At 39.6% G+C, this 20,188-nt stretch overlaps 1 protein-coding gene across 7 annotated transcripts in view; it reads left to right on the forward strand.

The window, feature by feature from the left end:
- Positions 1–19,632, forward strand: part of SFSWAP (splicing factor SWAP homolog) — a 96,320-nt gene extending 76,688 nt beyond the window's left edge. For 4 of the 7 annotated variants that reach the window (XM_019538969.1, XM_019538971.1, XM_019538972.1 and 1 more), the window contains 6 exons: positions 268–533; positions 8,940–9,095; positions 10,334–10,459; positions 14,778–14,948; positions 15,645–15,717; positions 19,204–19,632. In XM_019538969.1, coding sequence (XP_019394514.1) covers positions 268–533; positions 8,940–9,095; positions 10,334–10,459; positions 14,778–14,948; positions 15,645–15,717; positions 19,204–19,269 — 858 coding nt within the window. In that variant the 3' untranslated portion in view covers positions 19,270–19,632. The remainder of the gene's footprint in view (positions 1–267; positions 534–8,939; positions 9,096–10,333; positions 10,460–14,777; positions 14,949–15,644; positions 15,718–19,203) is intronic. The other 3 variants (XM_019538974.1, XM_019538975.1, XM_019538973.1) reach the window with 2 other exon arrangements.
- The last annotated feature ends 556 nt before the right edge of the window (positions 19,633–20,188 follow it).

Genomic DNA, 20,188 nt, shown 5'->3' on the forward strand with positions numbered 1-20,188 from the left:
TTGGGGGTTTGAGCCATACGGTGAGTGTGAGCATGCTACTGGCATAGTAAGTTTGCAGTCTAGACACATCCTAAGTGATGTTCCCAAGGCTATACTGCAAGGAAGCAGCACCCCAGGATTCAAACTAGTTTTCTGTTCAGTTTACTGAACTGCTGTACTGATCACATGCCTAAAAATCTCTGATTCACTTGTCTCGCATTAGAAATGTGCATGTTTCTTTGGAAATCGAAGGACATATTAACAGGCAACTTTTATCTCTTGTTTCAGGGTGTCAGTAACATACCATGTCCCTTAACGACCGTCAGAACTTTGCCCACTTTAGAAGTTAAACGGTCGGAAAGGCCTTCAAGCAGAAGCAAAGATCCTCCTAGAGATGATGAAAAGGAAAAGAAGAAAAAGAAACACAAGAAAAGATCTCGGACAAGATCCCGATCACCTTCCAAGTATCATTCGTCATCTAAATCTAGATCGGGATCACATTCAAAAGCAAAGCATTCACTTCCCACTGCCTATAGAACTGTGAGGCACTCAAGGTGGGTTTGGAAGCCAAACATATTCTTTACCATTCTATTTGAGTTAACATTTTAATTTCTCTTCTGCACCTAATTATGCACATCGCAAGGAAAATGGCCGTCTGCCTAAGGGAGATAAGCAAACTGGAAGACTCAGTAAATGTACAGAATCAGATATGAAGAATGTCTTCTGAAAGATAACATTTAAATATTTGATAAATGTTGAAGCTACTAATTACATAATGGGAGAGTGAATGCATTAAGTGATGCTTCAGTTGGTCAGTGAACTGCTTACCGGCGCACTGCAGAAATGTAACCAGCTAGCATGGCTCCACCTTGTTTCCCGCTACTTCTACAAGTGGCCTAAGTCTTCATTGCAAAGGAGAGCAAGAACACCTGGAAAAGTAGCTGGAATCAGAGGAATCCACAGAGTCACTACTGTTTTGATTGCTCCTATATAGGAAGAAGAAATACGAGCTGTCCTTGGTGACCAAGAGGCACCGACAGGACAAACTGCAAGCTGGTAGTGGGATAGAGATGGAGATCAGAAACTTAAGTAACAGGGCATTGTTGCTAAGCAAAAGATGGGAAAGAACTGGAGCAGAGAAAGGAATTAGAAAGATATAGGAGACCACGTGATGAGGGTTTGAGGAGTGGGGCACACAGAAGAAGCATGAGTGGAAATCAGTTGGCTCAAATTTAATTATAAATAAGTAGATATTTAATTATGGTAACATTAATGCTATAAAATTGATTAAAGGCCAAAGCCTTTAGGAGAATTGGTACCTTAATTCATTGAAGTCAGTTAAGAGTACAGATACTTTTCTGTTTATATTACCCAATGATCATTTGATACTGTCAGCTTAGGGTTGTTGCACGATTGCAAAGGGGGAGAGGAGAAGTGTGGTTCTTGCTATGAAAGAGGCCCCCAAACCTTGAGTTCTTTGAGTGCCAGATGACAGATTCTGTTCTTTGGGTGTATGTGCCCCCTGCATGTATTCAGATTTGGTGTCCAGCAGAGCCATGTCTGCACCATCTTAATCCTACCTAAGCAACAGAGCAGGCCCAGCTGACCCTCAGTTCTACATCCTGTGGCTGTGAGAAACCCCAGTCAGTCCCTGCTTCTCTTGTCCACTGTGTAATTTAACGCTGTTTAGTGTTAGTAGTAATATGCTTAGTTTTCTTTGGTATACATATATTTAAAATATCATAGATCTGTAGGTCACTTACGTTAGGTTTTTTTGCTAGAAAACACCCTCTCCCCTGCGTAAGTGTACTATTCCTGGAGCAGAGACTAAGTTATCAGGAATTAAGATAGATACATCACCCATGGATCTAATCGATGGTTGGCACTTGTGGAAGGGTGCATTCCAAAACGTTCTGTGTGCCATTTCTTCTCAAGGCTTACCTGGAGAGGGAAAGCAATGATGCTGAAGCTTTTCCTCGGGCTCTGGGAATTGTTCAGAGAAACCTCAGCATGCAAATCAGTCCATCTCCCTCAGCACCTTGTTGAGCCATCAGCACCTACCAGGAGGCCTGTTGGTCATCATGACTTGCTCTTGGCTCAGAGATAGGCCCTTGCTGGTACTTCTACATGACTCTCTTAAGGCAGTTCATAGCACTTTTTAAGGCTAGGGACAATGCTGCCTCTTGCATTAACTTCTTGGTAGTAACTGCAGTACAGGGTACTTGAAAATGTCATGTCTTACTGTCCTCTGAACAGTGATAGTATATAAAACATTGCTACAGATCACAGATATACCAGAAGCCTAAATACCAACCTGTTTTTTCACTAAAGTAATAAGTAGTGTCAAGCAATCATGGCAGGCCTAATACTAGAGTTTCCATCAATAGAGACTTGAGGAAACTCATATAAAATCCTACAGCAAAGACCAAGAAGCAATCTTTGTGAACTCCACCCAAACCATAGAGCTTATCTGTATTAGACTCCAGATCTTTCCCCATGAAGCTTTCAGACCAAAGTGGATCTTGTCACTCAACTGCAAGCCCATCTAAGAATACCAATGAGAATGTGTAGGTGATGTGACACATGTCCTAGGAATTGCAGTCCACCAGACTTCACCTTAATTCATGGAAAGGTGGTTGAGATCAGCATATGTATCTCACTTCAGTTCTGCAACAAAATTTCCTTTTCCAGACCTCGCCTCCAAAGAGGTGGTAGCAGGACCCCTTAGTTTAGGGTTGGGTCATCCTAATCAGCTGAAAGTTCAGGAGTTGTAGTCTTCTCAGGACACAAGCCTGCACATAAATAAACAGACCTAGGACAATTTGCCAGGTATTCAAGGTTTTTTTTAACCTGTTCTTAAGGGATCAGCAATTCATAGTAGAGAATACCATACTATTATCTATTTCAGTATGCAAGGGAGTGAACAGTGCATTCTGGACTAGATCGTGCTAGCAGTTCTTTATTTACTTGATTTTTCCAGCAGCGCATCAGACTACATCAGCATAGATTTTTTTTTTTTTTTTTTTTTTCCTGTGAACAAGGAGTACCGCCTTAAAGACATGGTTCTTCGGAGCGTCTTTTGCAAGTGGGGATTCACTTAAAAGGTGAATTGTTAACAAACCACAAGTGTTCCAGAAAGTGGCATGAGTCTAGGCTCCCTGACGGATGACTTCCTCATTCCCAGGCCACGGGGATGAATGCATACCCTTCCATCAGTCCCTGACGTACTGATAGTCCTGTGGAAACTTAGGCAGGACACAGAACTGATCTAGACTGGACTAGGTAATTCTGGTAGTTGCACCTGGCAAGTCTGTTAGTACAGTTCCTAATCAAGTTACCTATTCTAGGTAATCTCCAAGGACAATGGTGAGAGATCCCATTAGTCTCCCAGGGACCCCAGCATCCTTGCAGCTGTTGGGCTTCATCCTGCAGAGAGGCTTTTTTTTTTAACTAGACCCATAGAACTAAATGGAAAAGGTTTTCATTCTGTATGTGGAAACCAGCTTTCGTCCCTCATAGCACCAGTGTCAGCTGCTGTGGATTCTTTGCTAGCCCCTACACAGTCTGGTCTTCTGTCAGTGCAGAGACTTCATCTGGCAATAGTATCCCCCAGCTGAGCTTTTTGCAGTGTCTACCTCCTTTAAGGGATGAGATGGGGAAGCCACCTCTCCCAGTAGCCACGTTGTGTTGGCTGGGAAAGTAGGGAAGGTTCCAATTATTCAGTCTGTAGTTTACTTTCACAAAACTGGGATTGCCCTTTGCACAAAACTTGTAAGTTCTGGCCCCGTGTGGCCTTCAAATCCACATAAATCAATCTGTTCATCCCCCAGCATTGTTTCCTGACCTTGGTGTATTGATTGCAGTGTCTTTTTTGATGAAACACCTCCACATTTTCTTGCATTTGTCTAAGGGCAACTTGAATCTTTGAAGGTTATCCAAATGGGTCATGGGTAGTATAGAAGTTGATTTTTGGAAGTTATCCAGGAAGATCCCCCTAGCTGTATTAAGGTTATGGACTTTTCAGTTACCTGTTTAAGTAACACACCATATACCTGAGAGATTGGAGCAGTAACACAGAATTCAGATCTCTCACTTACCAATCAACATGTCCTGGTATAGGCCTTTAGGTTGGACTCCAGGTTTGGCGCACAGGTATGACACCTCATATAGGATTCTCTGTTGGCAGAGCCATTCTGTTGCCCTTTGTGTCCTTGGGAGAGGGGACAGGGGACACTGAAGGGGACAGGGGCCCCAGTAGCTGCTTCTGACCGTAATAATTATAGTGTGTGGATTGTGTATGAGCCAAAAATTGAATCTAGGTAAAGAACACACCTTGGGTGGGGGGCACCCTTATTGTAGGGTCAGTCATTATTTCTGCCTGTCACTTGCATTTGAGGAATGTTACCTTCTTTTCATGTACAGGCAAAGCCTACATATAACATTGATATAATTTGTAGTGTGTTGCATTTCATCCATGCAAAGGAATATATCCTAGGGTAAATGTTTAAAATTGGAGGCAGTCGATAAATTGAGGCTTGTTCTTGTGTTCTGATCCCTTCACTTGCTTTAAAAAGTCTTTTTTTCTTGAAAAGTAAACATTCAGGGCAATTTTGCCACCCTTCTTCAAGTATCTATGGATTTTCTCCAGAAAAGTTTGCTAGAAGCCTATAATGAGTGAGACTTTTGCAAGTTGTGGATACTTTATCTTACATTTCCATAGGGCTACTCTCAAAGTCCATGCCAAGGGAAAGATATTCTGCACCTGAACTAATGTGCAAAAATTGGCAAAAATAGATACCCTTCACCAAAAGTTTGTATAGTTTAATTCACGGTAGTAAGATTTCTGGTGTGTGTACTAAAACCAACACCAAAAATCAGCTCTCCCAAATACCTGCCTGGGATCATCAGATTCATTCTCATGGCTTTACCACTTGTTTGGAGACCTCTGCATAATTAGGCGAATGACTTTGTCACCATTCTCCATGGTTTTGTGTAGCCACACATGAATATACATAGGAAACATACAAAACTTGCAGTCAGCTTTGGCATATGAAAGCAATGAAAATCTAAAATTAGAAGTTGTGGAGACAGTTCAGAACACATCGAGACAACTGTGAACAGGGCACTCGCTGCTTCTCTTGTCATTTTAGGCTAGGTGCATTGTTTTTCAGGCTTGTTCATTTACACAGAGGGTGATACTATATCTAGTTGTGTGGAGCATTTAACAGTTTGTACATTGGAAAATAAAACAACTTTCCCTCCTGTCCAAAAATACCCTTCTGCCTCCAGTCTTTGCCATGCATTAGGCTGTAAAGTATGCATTAGGAGACGAGAATCATTTGTCAGCGTTGCTGCTTTATTTAACAATGTTCAGAAAAAAATAAGTGTCCTTAAAATTACTACAAATCTTTCTTTTGTACTTTTATATAAACTTCCTCTTAAATGATTTGCATAACTACATCTTGGTGGGCTTGCATGAATAACTTGCAGTGTTGAGAAACAAGTTTGACCATAATTATGTTTATAGTTACAGATGTGACAATCCCAGTGCATTGGGAAGCCAGTGATTTTAGAAATAAAGCTAAAGCCATGCCTAGACCTCTGACTTGCTGTGCTGAGACACAGCATGTCACTTTGCTTGCTATTACTTGAATTCACAGTAGTGTAGCTAAATCCACACAACGCAGTGCTTAGGCTAACTACTTGTGCTGAGAGGCGATATGACTGCAGTTCTACAGCGGAAAACCGATATTAGTGCAAGCCGATAAAGATGGTCTGAATGTGCTATTAGGAGAATGTAGACAATATTATAATGTCACGTCTGTGGCCAAATGGTTTCCTTGCAGTCTATGGAAACACTGTTACAATGCGAAAATGATATCAGGAAATGTTTCAGTATTAATGTCAACTGAAAAAAAAATTCTCACTTGAAATAACTTACAATCTGAGACCTAAAAGCAAATAAAACACCTGTGCAGTTGGTTCGGTAGGGAGGTCAGGATCTTTTGCATTAGTACTGCTTAATGCATTGTGTTGCGCTGTCACAGAGCAGGTGTGGCTCCCTGCACATATTTCTTCTGTCTTGTTCACCCACACGTGTCAACAAAGCATACTGCTGCTGATATATTTGTGTAATAGAAGTATAGTGTTTCCTCCTTGCATTATGTTCTAAACTACTTGTAAAGCTTAATTTGTGATGTTCAACTTTGTGCAGTGACATGAAGCAAAGGACATCATGTATTGCTTACAGCTTACATAATTCAGTATTAGTGTCTAAGATCACCACCTTGAATAACTGCTTTATTTGTACATGTCTCAAGTGAGCACTTAATAGGAGTGTTTTATACTTTTGTTACCTCGTTTTGTTTTGTGCTAACTTAAAACTAACCTTCAGATCTCCTCCCTGTTGAGCAGTCATCAATAATTAGTTGGCATTTGGAACAGATTAGAAGTATAGTTACTGTGGAGAAAGAAACTTCTGATTTAACATCTTTAAAAAGTATGAATAATGATTCTGTTAACTAAACCACTATGTATCACTAATGTGCGCTGTTTTTCACAATTACCAAACTTTCACAGCTTTCTAACTGAATAGCTCATTAGACTTGATATATCTACACAGTAGAGATTTGTGTCTAGGGCCTAAAGCTGTTTAAACTAGTGGTATTTTAAATTAATTGTGACAGCCAAAAGAGAAGCCGCACTTCTTTCAAAACTTCTGATTAGGATATGTTGTAATTGGTCATTAAGGAGTTATGTCTTCTGAAATGTAAAAACTAATAATGACCTACTGCCACATGTTCTATATCATTTGGAGAACTTTCATTTTTGTAGTGGAATCCAAAATGTTTAGGGATCTCTGAATGAGCATTACTTGAGTTTCCATTTGATGTGTGAATTATGCGCTCTTGGTAGATATTGACTATAACTGTAAAAGTACATTGGGTATAACAGTTCCTCGAAGGGTAATTTTGTACAGTGTAAGAACTGTAGTTTAGGGTCAAATGAGGGCAGTAAAGTTGCATGCAAGTTTGAGATGCTCTGAAAAGTTCTTATAAGATTTTTGGTTTGGTTGTTTTTTGTGCAAGGCACAAATTTGTCTGACAAACGTTCGATTTTGAAGATTCATGTAGGTTTTAAAATCTAAGTGAGAAGTGAAGTTCTATTTTAGAAGTGCAGCAGATTGTAATTGCAAAGAGTAGGTTGGTATAAATGAGAGTGCAGTGTATTTTTGTTACACGTAGCATTTTATAGGCACAGCTTTGTATATTTACATGGTACACCATTTTAATAAGGCTTAATTTTTAAGAAATTCACTTTGTAATGTATTTGAGTACATTACAGGTTGAGCTGTATAATTTGTTCTGTTCAAATACTATCAATTTCAGAACAGGCAAAGTATATTTAGCTATGTTGCTTGAAAGTACGATTGAAGCTGTCTTTTCCTCAGAAATGAATAAAAATTGTAGGGATGTGCGGTAACCCAGCTATATCAATTTTATTACTGTCCTTGGTGTGTTAACAGTGAGTTCTCTGCATAACTCCTTGTTCCTTTTGTTACCGTTCTCAAATACATATGCCTAAACCAGTCCCCAAAAGCCCTTGATATAGAAAGGCTTTGATTCCAGATGGACAAGATGAATCTAGAGCTAAGCAAAAATCTCAGAAAGCCATAAACCATACAGAATACCTTAACAGTGTTAGAGCATTGCCTTCTATTGCCTTAAAGTCTCAGGTTAAAGTGTTAAGACAAAGATATGGGTGAATTTTGGCTCTGCCTTGGAAGCGCACAAATTCTGGAACCCTCCTCTTGCACTGTTGTCAACAGTTGATCGGTGCCTTTTTTCCCACTAAACTTCAAAGCACCATAACAAATTTGACGTAAATTGTATCTGATAGTGGTGCTCTGTTTAGTAGCATGTAATGTCAGTCATTGAAGTTTTACGCATGATGTTCTGGCTGAGAAGCTTCAAATTTCACAGTTGGTGACCAGTAAATGTAAATAATGACTGTATTAATATAAGAGTAAATCTATATTTCTGTAAAATAGATCTTGGAAGTGCAGGATCTAGGCTAATGTTAAGAGTGTGTGCATGGGAGGAGAAAAGGGACTGCAAAACAACTCGTTACAAAGCAAATGACTTCTTTTATCCGGACAGATCAAATTTAAATGTATATTTTGAATTTGAATAGAATGGAAACTCAAAATCCCCGTTCGGTGTTAATCAGTTTCCTGCTATACCTTAGTAATAGATTACTGCTTCACCACCTACTCTGCTTATCCGGTTAATGAGTGCAAGTAGTAATGAGGAGCAGGATGCTTCACTAAAGGGTTAGTTTAGACTAAGCTGAATAGAATAGGTAACGGTATAATTTTTACTGTCTCAATTTCAGGAAATCGGCTAAGACCTCAAAGTAGCAATCCCTTGCTTGTAAGAGTATCTATTTTCTGTTACTCCAAAACCCATTCATTCATTGTAGAGGCAGTGTCTATCTATATCCTTCCACTTCCTTTAATGTAACGTGAATTGATGCACCAAGCTTTATACTATATGGAACGTTAAAGAGTCTGTTAAACAACATGAATGCTATTAACTTTATTTAAAGGAGTACGGTGTTTTCGGACTATCTCATGCAATCTAGTTAAAATAATGATTTCATGTATTGCAAGGAGACAGCTAAGGCACTTCAAATCAGTTAAGGCCTAATGGCTAAGTCTCTTCAAGTTTAAGTGATTTGAAAAATGTTTTAGAACCAAAACAATCGTATCAAATTCATAAAAAATAGCTAATGCCTTTTTCTTTCTGATTGTTTGGACTCTTTTTTAGGCTGGGCCCTATAAGCATGCTTTCACTAAGGTTCAGCTTTTGGTTAAGGGACTGAGCCTTTTCAGGATTCTAGTTAATACCAAAACTAGCCCATTTTATTCTGAATGTGAAGTGTGTGCCTCCATATCACAGACTCACAGCATCCACAGGGACACTGAGCATGGAACCGAGTCTGAGCAGCTCATCAATGGCAGCAGCAACAGAGCGAGAAAATTATCAGGCAGCTTCGACAACGAAAAGATTTGACTGCTGGAGCTCTTTTGAGGGAAATCCTGGTAAAATGTCAAGGTGTCTGACTGACCCCAAACTTTTATAATCTGTTTGGTTTTTTTTGTATTTTCTTTTTTATAATCCTTCTGAAAGGCCTGGTAAAGATCAGATTTCTAAGTGAAAAAGCACAGTTAAATTGCAGTACAGTACTTAACTGATTCTCATTTCAGTAGGTCTTTTATTGTAATAGGGTTACGAGAAATGGCTCATGTATGTGCGCGCATGGATGCGTGTGTATGTGTATACGTATGAAGTGTGATTCAACAGAATGATTTACAGAAGTCTTGTTCATTGCAAAAATTGGGTGTTTCTGAAGGAAAAAGGATGCTCAAAGTACGTGGAATAAAATATCTTAAGTAAATAAATTAAAATTTTGAAGCAAAATGATTAGGCCTTTGTATCTTAATGGCAACAGAATTAACTGCTGCTGAGGTATTTGTTCAAAGAGGGGTTCCCCACCCCCCGGGAGTTTTTTTTATTTGCATGCATTTCTTCTTAAAAATGCTCAGGTTTTATTTCTACATACAGTTGTACAATCATTAACATTTGAGTGAGCTCTTCAGTTGATCTCTGATCTTAACTAGGCATGCTCTCTCTTTCTCTCTTTGTAGGGCAGACATTTCAAGTTGAAAGTGCTAGTGTCAAACAGGTGCTGGTCATGGGTTGTTAGTCACTTGCACCGGTGAAGGTGCTGGATAAATTTAGGATTAACCCTGCTTCATGAGGGACAGAATTTCCTGGACTTGTCAGTATCTGAGGAAACGTGCATATTTCAAAATGAAATGATAAATTGAACACAAATTGCATGTCTCCATGATGTGGCAACACAACAACGCTGCTGATTTGGAAAGACAAGGTCAGGGCTGACGTGAAGATTCTCGGCTTTAAGCCAAACTGGACTTGCGCATAGCAGCAGTGGCAAACTCTGTCTCCCATGAGAGGTAACTGTTTGCACTGTGAGCACACCTCAACTGCTAATGCATACGTTGCCCTTAGCACATGATACCAAAGAAAACTGCTTCTCTTTTTGGCAGTTAAAAGCAAATCGATCTATCCTGAATGGGTGACAAACTCACGACACTGGCAAGTCTTAGAGACTAGAAATGTGATGTGTTAATATGAAAATCAAGTAGGCGTTGTAACGGCACCATAGTGGGGTTTGGTGACAACAGGTTTCCACTGAAATGAAAGTAATGAAACAAATAACAGGAATAAAAAGTAATAATAAAACTTACATTTATATTTTTTCTGCCCAGGTCACGGTCAAGGTCACCCAGGAGACGGGCCCACTCCCCAGAACGGCGACGAGAGGAAAGGAGTGTCCCAACTGCTTATCGCATTAGTAACAGTCCTGGAAACAGTAGGAAACGCACACGGTCCAGGTATGGGCACCAGTGACAAAGAACGTTTCACTTGTGCACTAGTTATGTTGAGGCTTCTTTTCAACCTTGAATGCCGAAGTACAGGCACACCTGAGAAGATGTTTCATTATAAGCACTGGCGCTTTCTGTACAGGACAAGTGCATGGGCAGAGCTCTGGGATAAACTTTTGAGGATACATGCACTTGGGACGTACCTGTGATCAAAGGTTATTTTACAGTTAGCATGCTGTGCAGCGGATGTGAATATTCTGATCTCTCCCTAGGCTGAGCCATTTGGCTGTGTCTTTTTTCAGGCAAATAGAGGAAATAGTTTGGTGTGCTGTAGGGTCTACCATACTCTTCTTATCTGAGCTTCCCTCCCTGCACTAGTGCACAGTGATATTGTCTAAGGAAAATGCAGAGCCACGCTGGTATTTGAAAGCTGTCCAGTCATGATGGGTCTGTGGAGCAAGTAAATGAAATGTAATTTAGTGAACACTCAATTGGCAGTAAAATAACTGTCGAGTGTATAAATGGATCACAACTGGTGACATGATCAGTGTGGGGCAGGGGGGAGGTTGCACACCCCTTCCCCTTAGGTCTTCTAGCTTTGTACAACACTGTACAACTCATCCTGCTTATGGATCTTATGTAGCAGGCATGTGGATTTCTGTTCCTGTGTGAATGCTGAGAGAAGTAAGTGCTCTGTCTACCTATTTTTCTCGGATGCTTCTTTGTAGCCTTCACTGTCAAGAGGGAGACCATGCAGTTTCAAAACTGCTCTGGGAAAATTTGAAGCAAAAGTGGGGTTGGTGGGGACTGGTACAGGTTGGGGGGAAGAGAAGTTACATCCTCACTTTGTGCTCACTGACTTCGTATATGGACAGGATTGAGAGAGGTATTTTCAGGGTATTTTTACAAATGTTATTTTTTTTTAATAAAAAAAATACTGTCAAATTTTGAAAAGGGCCAAGGTTGTAAGCCATTTATTTTTATGCTAACACACATTTACTAAGCTTAAATATACTATGTTTATACTAACCTAAGTTCATTATTGCCTGTTTTTTATCCCAGCAGTCCAACAGGTGGTAACGCTCTTTAAAGGATTCTGTTCTGGAACACAGTTCACTTTCTCTGTCTTGCGTATAAGCATGCATACCGTGCATTCTCTGTTGTAACAACATGTGTTCTGTCTGTAAGAGCCTTTAATCACATAGACCACATAAAAACAAAGTTCATTTGAAGTTGCTGAGAACTCTGTGGAAGAGCACGTTTGCAAAGTTTAATAGCTATTAGGTGGCCACTCTTTGTATCCTTAATTTCACTTTGCTAATATGACTATGCAACCTCCCATCAGTTTAGGTGTGCACACCTGCCTGGGTGGATAAAAAGCCAGGTCGGCATGCATGTAATGGGGTAACGACAATAAAACTGTACATGCAACAGGTTTACCTGCTTCTTTCTAAAAAGTTAGCTCTCAATCTGCTCTTGTGTATTGAAAAACTAGTACAGCTGTGCATCTAGTTTCAGGAGTGCTGTCTGCCTTGTACTCTTCCTACGTATCAAGAATTAAAAAGCCTATGGAATCCATGCTATTAACTTTCTTCATCCTCTGCATTGTAGGCATGGGTACTGACTCCTTAGTTTTTCATATTTATGGCCTCATGTAACAAAAAAATCCCGTTGCATCAGTGCTCCATGTTGCACAGGCGATTAACTTTGCAGGTAGATGTGTGGCTGCTGGGGGCAGAGAATTTTTTATGTATGCATCTCAGCTCTGGAACTCATTATCCCTAATCGTGTGACGGAAGCAGAGCTTCATTGTCTTCAAGACTCAATTAAAAAGCTCATCTGTTTACCCAGTCTTTTATCTGAGTGGATGATGCTGATGTGTATTTCTCTTAGAATGTGAAGGGTGACTTTGAAAAAAGATGAGAGGAGGACTGAAAGAACGTGTTAGGCAAATAGAAACAGAGCAGTGCTCTAACTAGATTCAAGTCCAGGACAAGGAAGTTATCAGTGAAAATGTTGAATAGCCAGGATTGCTGTACAAAGAGGGTGTGTTTAAAATGCTTAGATTTGTTCTTAGGACATCAGATGGGAGAGAGTTTTGGATTATGCAGCCAGTTCTGAGATGCAAGTCATCTAAGATTTAGTGAGTGGGTGGTGGGGAGGGAGGGATCAAGCAAAAGTTGGTTTGTAAGGTTTTTTTTTAATGGAAAATGTCAGTTTTAGGGGCCTGAATGCCATTTTTTGTCATGCCGTATTACTGACTAGCTGTTTAGAAGGTGTGTGACATACTTCCCAGAGTAAATATGATTAGAGCTTTCCAATACGGTTCATCTTCCTGCCTTACGTGTCAGAATTGCCAAAGACAATTACCCCCGGACAAAAAATTTTAAATAGCGTATGTCCAAATTAGTCAAAGTGTTTTAATATCAAAGCATGACGCAAAGATTGGCTTCTGTTTAAACGTATTAGCAGCGCTTTCACCCTGGCCTTTTGTTTCCAGAAGTTTTTTAAATTAGAATTTGTTTGCGAAATGGATAGGTGAAAAATAAATGATGAATTGTGGAGTGTTGAGTGATTGTGGTCAGTATGATGGTGTTTGGCTTCTTATTTACAAATTCAAATTTTGTTTTCAAATTTCAAAGCATAACATTTTTGAAGAAGGCTTCTTATGAAATACTCTTTTATATTTTTTAAGAACGGTTACAGCATAAAAATATACTGAAACTTAACAACTGTGAGACACAACTAACCAGTCAAGGTGTAGCAGATCTCATGGCTTAGCTTGTTATGAGACTAAGAAGAGTATTTGGTATTTGAATTTATGATGTTAATTTACACATAGCAGCCGTAAGTAATTTTTATTGTTGTTGTCATGCGTAATGCTTTTTTCGGTCTTAAAATTCAACTGCATGTGAAAGATTTTTGTAATCATAAAGTTTAGTATTTGAACAGTGAAATCTGTGGGAGAAATCTTAAACTTCAGAGATATGCAGTATTTTTTTTGCAATATTTTAATTGTATTTACACTTTGTTCCCTATGTTTTGCAGTATTGTGAATTTACTTTTATTTAATGAGTTAAATATTATACAGACAAAAGACTGTTTGTATAAGAAGAATTTATTTTGCTGACTCCTAAATTGACCTTTGGCTGCTAATAACTGCCCATTGTAAACGAACAAGAAAGAAGAATTTTGTTAGCTTCTTACTTCATTTTCCGTGAGAGTTTCTGTTTAGTAGTCCAGTGTTAGTCTTCACCAGTCTGGATACACTCTGCAACAAAGCAGCGTCCAAAAATCCTACCTTCAGCCAGCAGACTGTAACTGTTAAAAGCGTAAAGTAAATTTGCTTTGCTGTAAGGTTTAAAAATAGAAAAAAGACCCAGCAGGCTGCAGGGACCTGAACACATTGAATTATTGCATGAAAGTGATTCAGTAATCCTAATTAGAGCAACTTCACTTTTACTTGCTTGTGATTTACTAAGTTTATAACCATATATAAGGATCTCCACAACTTGGTCTGCAGTGTTACTACTAGAATTCATGCACTCCAGTTGAATGCTAGATATCGTTTCAGAATACTTTTGTTGTTGTCCCCTTGTTTCATCAACAATAAAAATAATTTTATATGTCCTTTTAGCTCCTGTTGTATCTTATATAACTTGTATATATTGTGCATATATAAAGTGGCCCTATCTGCCCACAAGAGTCTGAGGCATGCTGCTTTGGATAGGATTGTGTGAATATTATGCAGGAACTTTGTTGTAATTTTTTAAGACTTTTTAAGATCGTCAATCCAAGTTTTGGTTGCAGAAATAATTTGTTTAAAAAGTAACCCTAGGCATTGGCTTCTTGGTGAGAATTGTGAATATAAATCCTTATGCATCTGATGATAAAGCTGATGACTTAAAAAGAGGCGGGGATGAAAACTCCCCGTGGTCAGGTTATTGTGTCAACAGGAAGGTTTTTTGCCCTTTCTTTCAAAGTATTGAGTATTGGCCAGTCTCTGAATTCCAGTATTCTTCTGACATAAAGCAAGGAGCTAGTAATCTTTGTACCCGTTTCTCAGATTGAAATGTGAAAATCGCATCATTTACAAGGGTCCATACATAAGAAGGTCTGCTTTGGGAATGCTTTTCTCCACGCTATCATGCAAACAGTGATTTAGTGCACGGTTGTTAAAGTGCACTTAGTCATCGTGCAGGAGGCTTTGAACAAGTATCTTAAAGGGGGCTTGAAAATCCTTTAGAAATGTCTAACATCGCTCCTACTTAGCTGGTTAAAAAACAAACTTAAAACACTTTAATCATCTCCAATAAACCTTTTTCAGAAGTCCCCATGAAAAGAAGAAGAAGAGGCGGTCTAGATCACGTACTAAGTCCAAAGCTAGATCTCACTCGCCGTCCATGTCACCAAGCAAACAGTCGACACACAAAAACTCCATACATTCAACTAGCATCTCTCCTGTGGAGAGTAGGGAATCCAGCCAGGAACGCTCCAGGTAACTTTCTCTCTCACTGTGTCATTTGAAAGTCCTGACAGCTTTTGACCATGAATGTGTGTTTCGAACAGGGATTTATAATGAAAAATACTCAGGGCAAGATAGGACTGTGTACAGAGGTGGAAACCATTTGTGCTGGTGACCTGAGATTATTGGAGAGCTCACTGGTATTCTTTGGGTCAAATAACAACAACTGAAAATGTTTCTAAAGCTAAACTCAATGTTCCAATCAAAAGACAAGTTACAGAAGATTGTCCAGAGGAAAAAAAGACTGTTGAATTTGAGAGATTAATGAGAAGGAAACCCAGGGATTGTGTTCTCCTTCCAGAATGGTTCTCAATAACACCTTTAGCAACAGTAGTACAATGGAGCCTTCCAAAACCTGGCTATGACAGTGGAAAATTTGGTCAAAATTGCCAAAATAAGAACTTTGTATGTATTGATTTTTTTTTTTTAATACTTTTTTCCCTCGGCTGAGTCTGCTTCGTTACTGATTGCATTACCCTAGTCCCATTATAGCATTGGTCTGCGCCACATGAGACGGTGCTTAAAGCTTATAGATCTGCCTGGAGTTGAGGGCATGTCTGCACTGCAAGTGCAGTGAGGCTGGTACACCAAAGGAAATAGAACAATCTCTTGATCTAGATTAAAAAAATGCATTGGATAAATTTGTCATTCTTGTGTTTTTGTCTTTAGGGGAGTTTCTCAGGAAAAAGATGGCCAGATCTCTTCTGCAATCGTGTCTTCAGTGCAAAGTAAAATAACTCAGGTATGAATTCCAGAAATCCCTGCAGTGCTGCCTAATGAAGTGTTTCTACTTCTGTATTGTACTCCATTAAGTTGTTGGGGGTTTTTTGCTGACACAAGGTTGAGCTTTAAATATAGTAAGGATCCACGTTCACTGTCATTCTGAATATTACATTGCTTAGTTTGGAAGAAACTCGCTTTCTGCAACTTCTTTCCCTGCAGTGCTTGCTTCCTTCCTTCCTTGCTTCTCTGGCCTCTGAAAGTCAAGCTGATTTCTTTCCTTACACTGAACAATAACCAACAGTAAAGATAAAGTAGTCCAAAATATGCTGTCCTTGACACCTGCATCAGCCCATTAGTCACCTAAATGGCATGCAATACTGAGAACCTGCTTTGCCCTACAGCATCTTTTATGCTGGTGGTGTTTAAAAAAATAAAATAAAACTCAGCTTGGTGCCAGGTTACAATTGCGGGGCTGGCAGTTGGGGGCAAAATAACTTTGTTTTCTTTAAACAGCGCATTTTGATAAGCATGCTGCTGAAATACAAATACAGACATCAAGCTGCTCCTCAAAGCCAAGCGGCTTGTTGTACGCTAGTTAATCTTCATATTTGCTCAAACTTTTGTCTTGGTGAGCAGAGCTTAACCAGGCCATAGAGTTGGTAAAAAAAAAAAAAAAAAAAATAGCATTAGAAAAGGCTCTTTCTAGAAATTACTTCATATAATTTCGACCTACACAGGGTAGGGGCAGCAGTTAAGTTAGTAACACCCTCCAAAAATGTACTGCCATCAGGATGAGCAATTATTTGCAACAATAAGATCACTGCAGTTTCTGTGCTTGGATGTAGCAGGAAAGTTAGAAGTAGATTGAACTAGGGGGTGCAGCGTAGTAAGTTTTACCTACAGTGGTGCAATAAAACCTATGTCTGTAAATAGCTGTAGCAAGACTGATGTGCTGTTTAAACATAAACCAGAAGTGTATTTGGTTGCTTTGAATCGCTGCAGGATTGTAACCCCATGAGCATTTATTAAATACTTGCTTGGTGTGCTAACCAAAGTAGTGATTGTAATGCTTTTTAATGCATTCAGTTTCCTTCATACCACTTATTCAAAAAATAACCTATGTTATAATTTTTATATGCATTTAAAAAGCCGTGGTTTAGCTTTCAAAAATTCTCATCTGCTTTGTTTTTAAATGTCTATTTAACTTTGGATTGTGTGTCAGTTTTGAGAGAGAAGATTATGCCCTAACCATGACTCTTGTCATTTTTCAAAAAGTGTAATTGCTGGAGAAAAATTCACCCCTGGACTTTTGCTCTGTTTTTCTTTCCCTTTGTGTAGAAATTGATGAGTCTACCAGAAAATTAGGCTCTTTGTGAATGTAATTCCTTTGTACATAAGTGGCTAGGGCCCTTCCCATTGCTGGCTTTGTCAGAAGAACCTTCTTCCAGAATAACTTCTTTTGCTTTTTCCTGTAGGAAGACGGTAGGAACAGGAATAAAAAATAAAGCAACCAGAGAGAGACTGTGAGGGACATCATGGTCCTTGGAGTAGATTAAATATCGGGCAATTAGAAAAGCATACTTGAAGCGTAGGTTTAATTGTTGTTACAAGCAGGTCCTGGATAGACCATTTTCCTTATGGTATATGGTGTACTCGGTACTTGTCGTTTTGCTCCAAGTACATATTAGCTTTTGACCTGGGCCCCTCGGTTGTATTAGGTTTAAATGCCTCTGGCAACTTCAGCCTTGTGCTGAAATGCAGAATTTAACTACTGGTTTAAAAAAAGAGGGGGCGGGGTGCATAGGACTTTCAGTCTGGTTTACCCTGTACGGATCACTTTCAGGGTCCAAATTTCTCAGTTCCCAGTAAGATAATTTCCTTAGTGCTTAACATTGGCTCTGCTACTGCTGGGATGGGTTTCCTTCCAATGGTGAGTACTTCCCCCACCTCCACGTCTGTTTTCCTGTCTGTAAAATGGAGTTAATGATACAGGTCTCCTTCATAAAGTGGCTTAAAGTCTACAGCTGGCAAATGCTTTACAAGAGCCAAGTATGATTTTGTTTTGCATCACAATAAGGGAAATATTATGCTTTTAAAGTAAATATTGTTAGTAATTTGGCATTCGGTATTCAGCAGCATTTTTATATTTTGTGGGCATCGGGTGGCACAGAAACCGCCAGGTGCAGCTTACACAACATTACGTTCCCTTTGTCATGCGTTGTTTCTGGGTCCTGTCAAAAGGGAATGAAGTGTTGTGCCACTGAGTGGCGGCTCTTCCTCCGTCATTCTGGCCTCCCCGGAAACTCTTCTTGATTTGTGAGGCCTTGCTACTACACACAGGATAATAAACCCTTCAAATGACTTGTGATTTTTGTCACGGGTTCTGGCTCCAGGATTTGCAAAGATTTTCTCAGACAATTGTACTTGCTTCATACACATCTCACAATTCCCACATGTAATATATAACCCTATTGGCTGACGTTGACATTAACGGTATCGCGCCTTCGTTTATAGTGCTCCACTAAGAAAACCTTCCCGTTTCTCTTGGTTTCTTTCAGCCAGGGTGCGTTTATTTTTTTCTCCTGTGCAAAAACCATTCCTACTCTTTGTTTAAAATACCTGTCCTGGAGGCCAACTTGAATTTCTGCAGGCTTGTCTCAGTCTTCTGAGCGGGGGCTGCTGCTGGAACTCGAATTTTGTGGAAATCTGATCTCATGCTCGGGCTCCTCGTTGTAATTGCTCCATCACATTTATTGCATGTATTCAGAGCCAGGATTCCATTCTTTCCGCACACTGACCTCAGATACTTCTTCTCAACGGCTTTTGCTTCCCTTTCCTACTGAGATTTTTAGAGCGAAATTTCATTCTGCTGATTGACTGTCAGTTGCGCTGCTGACCAACGTACCAGATTTCAGTTGTACTACACGCTGAAATCCAGTCGCCCACTGGAACTGCCCACCTGTACGTTTGAGATCCCTTCACTGTAGTTTTTGGTAAGGGGCCTTGTTCCTACAGCATCTTAAAACTGAAAACAAAGACTCTTGCTTCCCTGCTGCCACGCTCAGCTTTGCTTGTGTATATAGAGGGCCCTTCCCCAGTGCCGTCTGAGCTCTTTGGTGATAAGCTTGTCCAGGTTCCATCAAAGGGGTCTAAGTGTGAAAGATGTTTCCTAAACTCCAGCCAGGGTTTTGAAGCCTCTTTTTTTAACCTCCTTGGTGATTTCTAGTTACCCAGGAAACGATGCATACCGTGCCGGTATTTGGGACCGTTTCCCTTGTCCTGAAATCACGTTGGAGTTCAATGACGTGTGAAAAGTACTGTAGTAAAAGTCGTTGTGCTGCATTGCTGAGTAACTCGAAACATTTCTGAGCAGAAATATGAAATAGCTTTGAGTAATGTAAACTAATAGTAAGCATTGAAATTTAAGTATTGTACATATTGCAGTATTTCATGAATGATCCAGTTAAAAATGAAAACCTCTACCCATTTCTCCCATTTCCTGCAGGATCTCATGGCCAAAGTGAGAGCGATGCTTGCAGCTTCCAAAAACATCCCGACCAGTGCCTCCTGAGACCTGGTGATTTGACCATCAAGAGATTGATGTGGAAAGGAACAATCGGAAAAACTGCCTTGTCTCAAGTGTCCAACTGAGCTTAGCTCACGTGGTTGCAATTCATTCTGATCTGATCAGAACTTAAAGGAGCTAAAAACCTTTCTGTACAGAACTGTCCCATTGGAACGTCACTGATTTTTTTTTTTGCCAGCCAGAACCTCTCTTTGGACAGCTTCTGGGTTTTGTAAATTGATTTTTGACTAATTCTCCAGTAACATTTTATGACCAGCAGTCTCAATCTGTATATTTGTAAATAGTATCATGTTTCTGTGATAAAGTATTACACAATAAAAAGGAGAGAAACACCTTTTATTAGCTACCCACTTTGTGTAGGTTCCTTAATTTTTTTTTATGAGCAACTTTCTTTTGCTGCGAGATTTCTTTTTCTTTAATTTTTTAAACTGTTCTTCCTTTTACACTACTCCCTCAGGCAATGTTGTTGCTGAAAAACACCTTTCATCTTCCTTCATGCATCAAATGATCTAAGCACACTTGTTGCTCAACAGACAGGTTTGTGCATAGACCACAGAATTTTCTGTCCATTATTAAGCTGGTGCTCTGACTGTTTGCAGTGCAGTCTCTTTGAAGTGTGTTGGAGTCACAGCCCCTTTTCCTTAATGTGCAGCACTCTCCAGTCACATTTGCTGAAAAGCCAGTAAGTTCTTTTACAATTGTTCAATAGACTCATATTTTCCAGAGATCCAAGAATCTTTTAATTTAACATTTTTCATGCTGTTAGAACAATGAACTTGAACGTCTGGAGACATGCTATCCTGCCTTTGTAAACTGTCAATGACAAATGCCAGTTATGCTTTTTGCAAGCATATGAACTCGATATAATTACAAGGTCATTTGTTATGCATTCTGCACAGTTTAG

This window comes from Crocodylus porosus, unplaced genomic scaffold (assembly GCF_001723895.1).
Source record: "Crocodylus porosus isolate Cpor-Errol unplaced genomic scaffold, CroPor_comp1, whole genome shotgun sequence".
Lineage (NCBI taxonomy): Eukaryota > Metazoa > Chordata > Crocodylia > Crocodylidae > Crocodylus > Crocodylus porosus.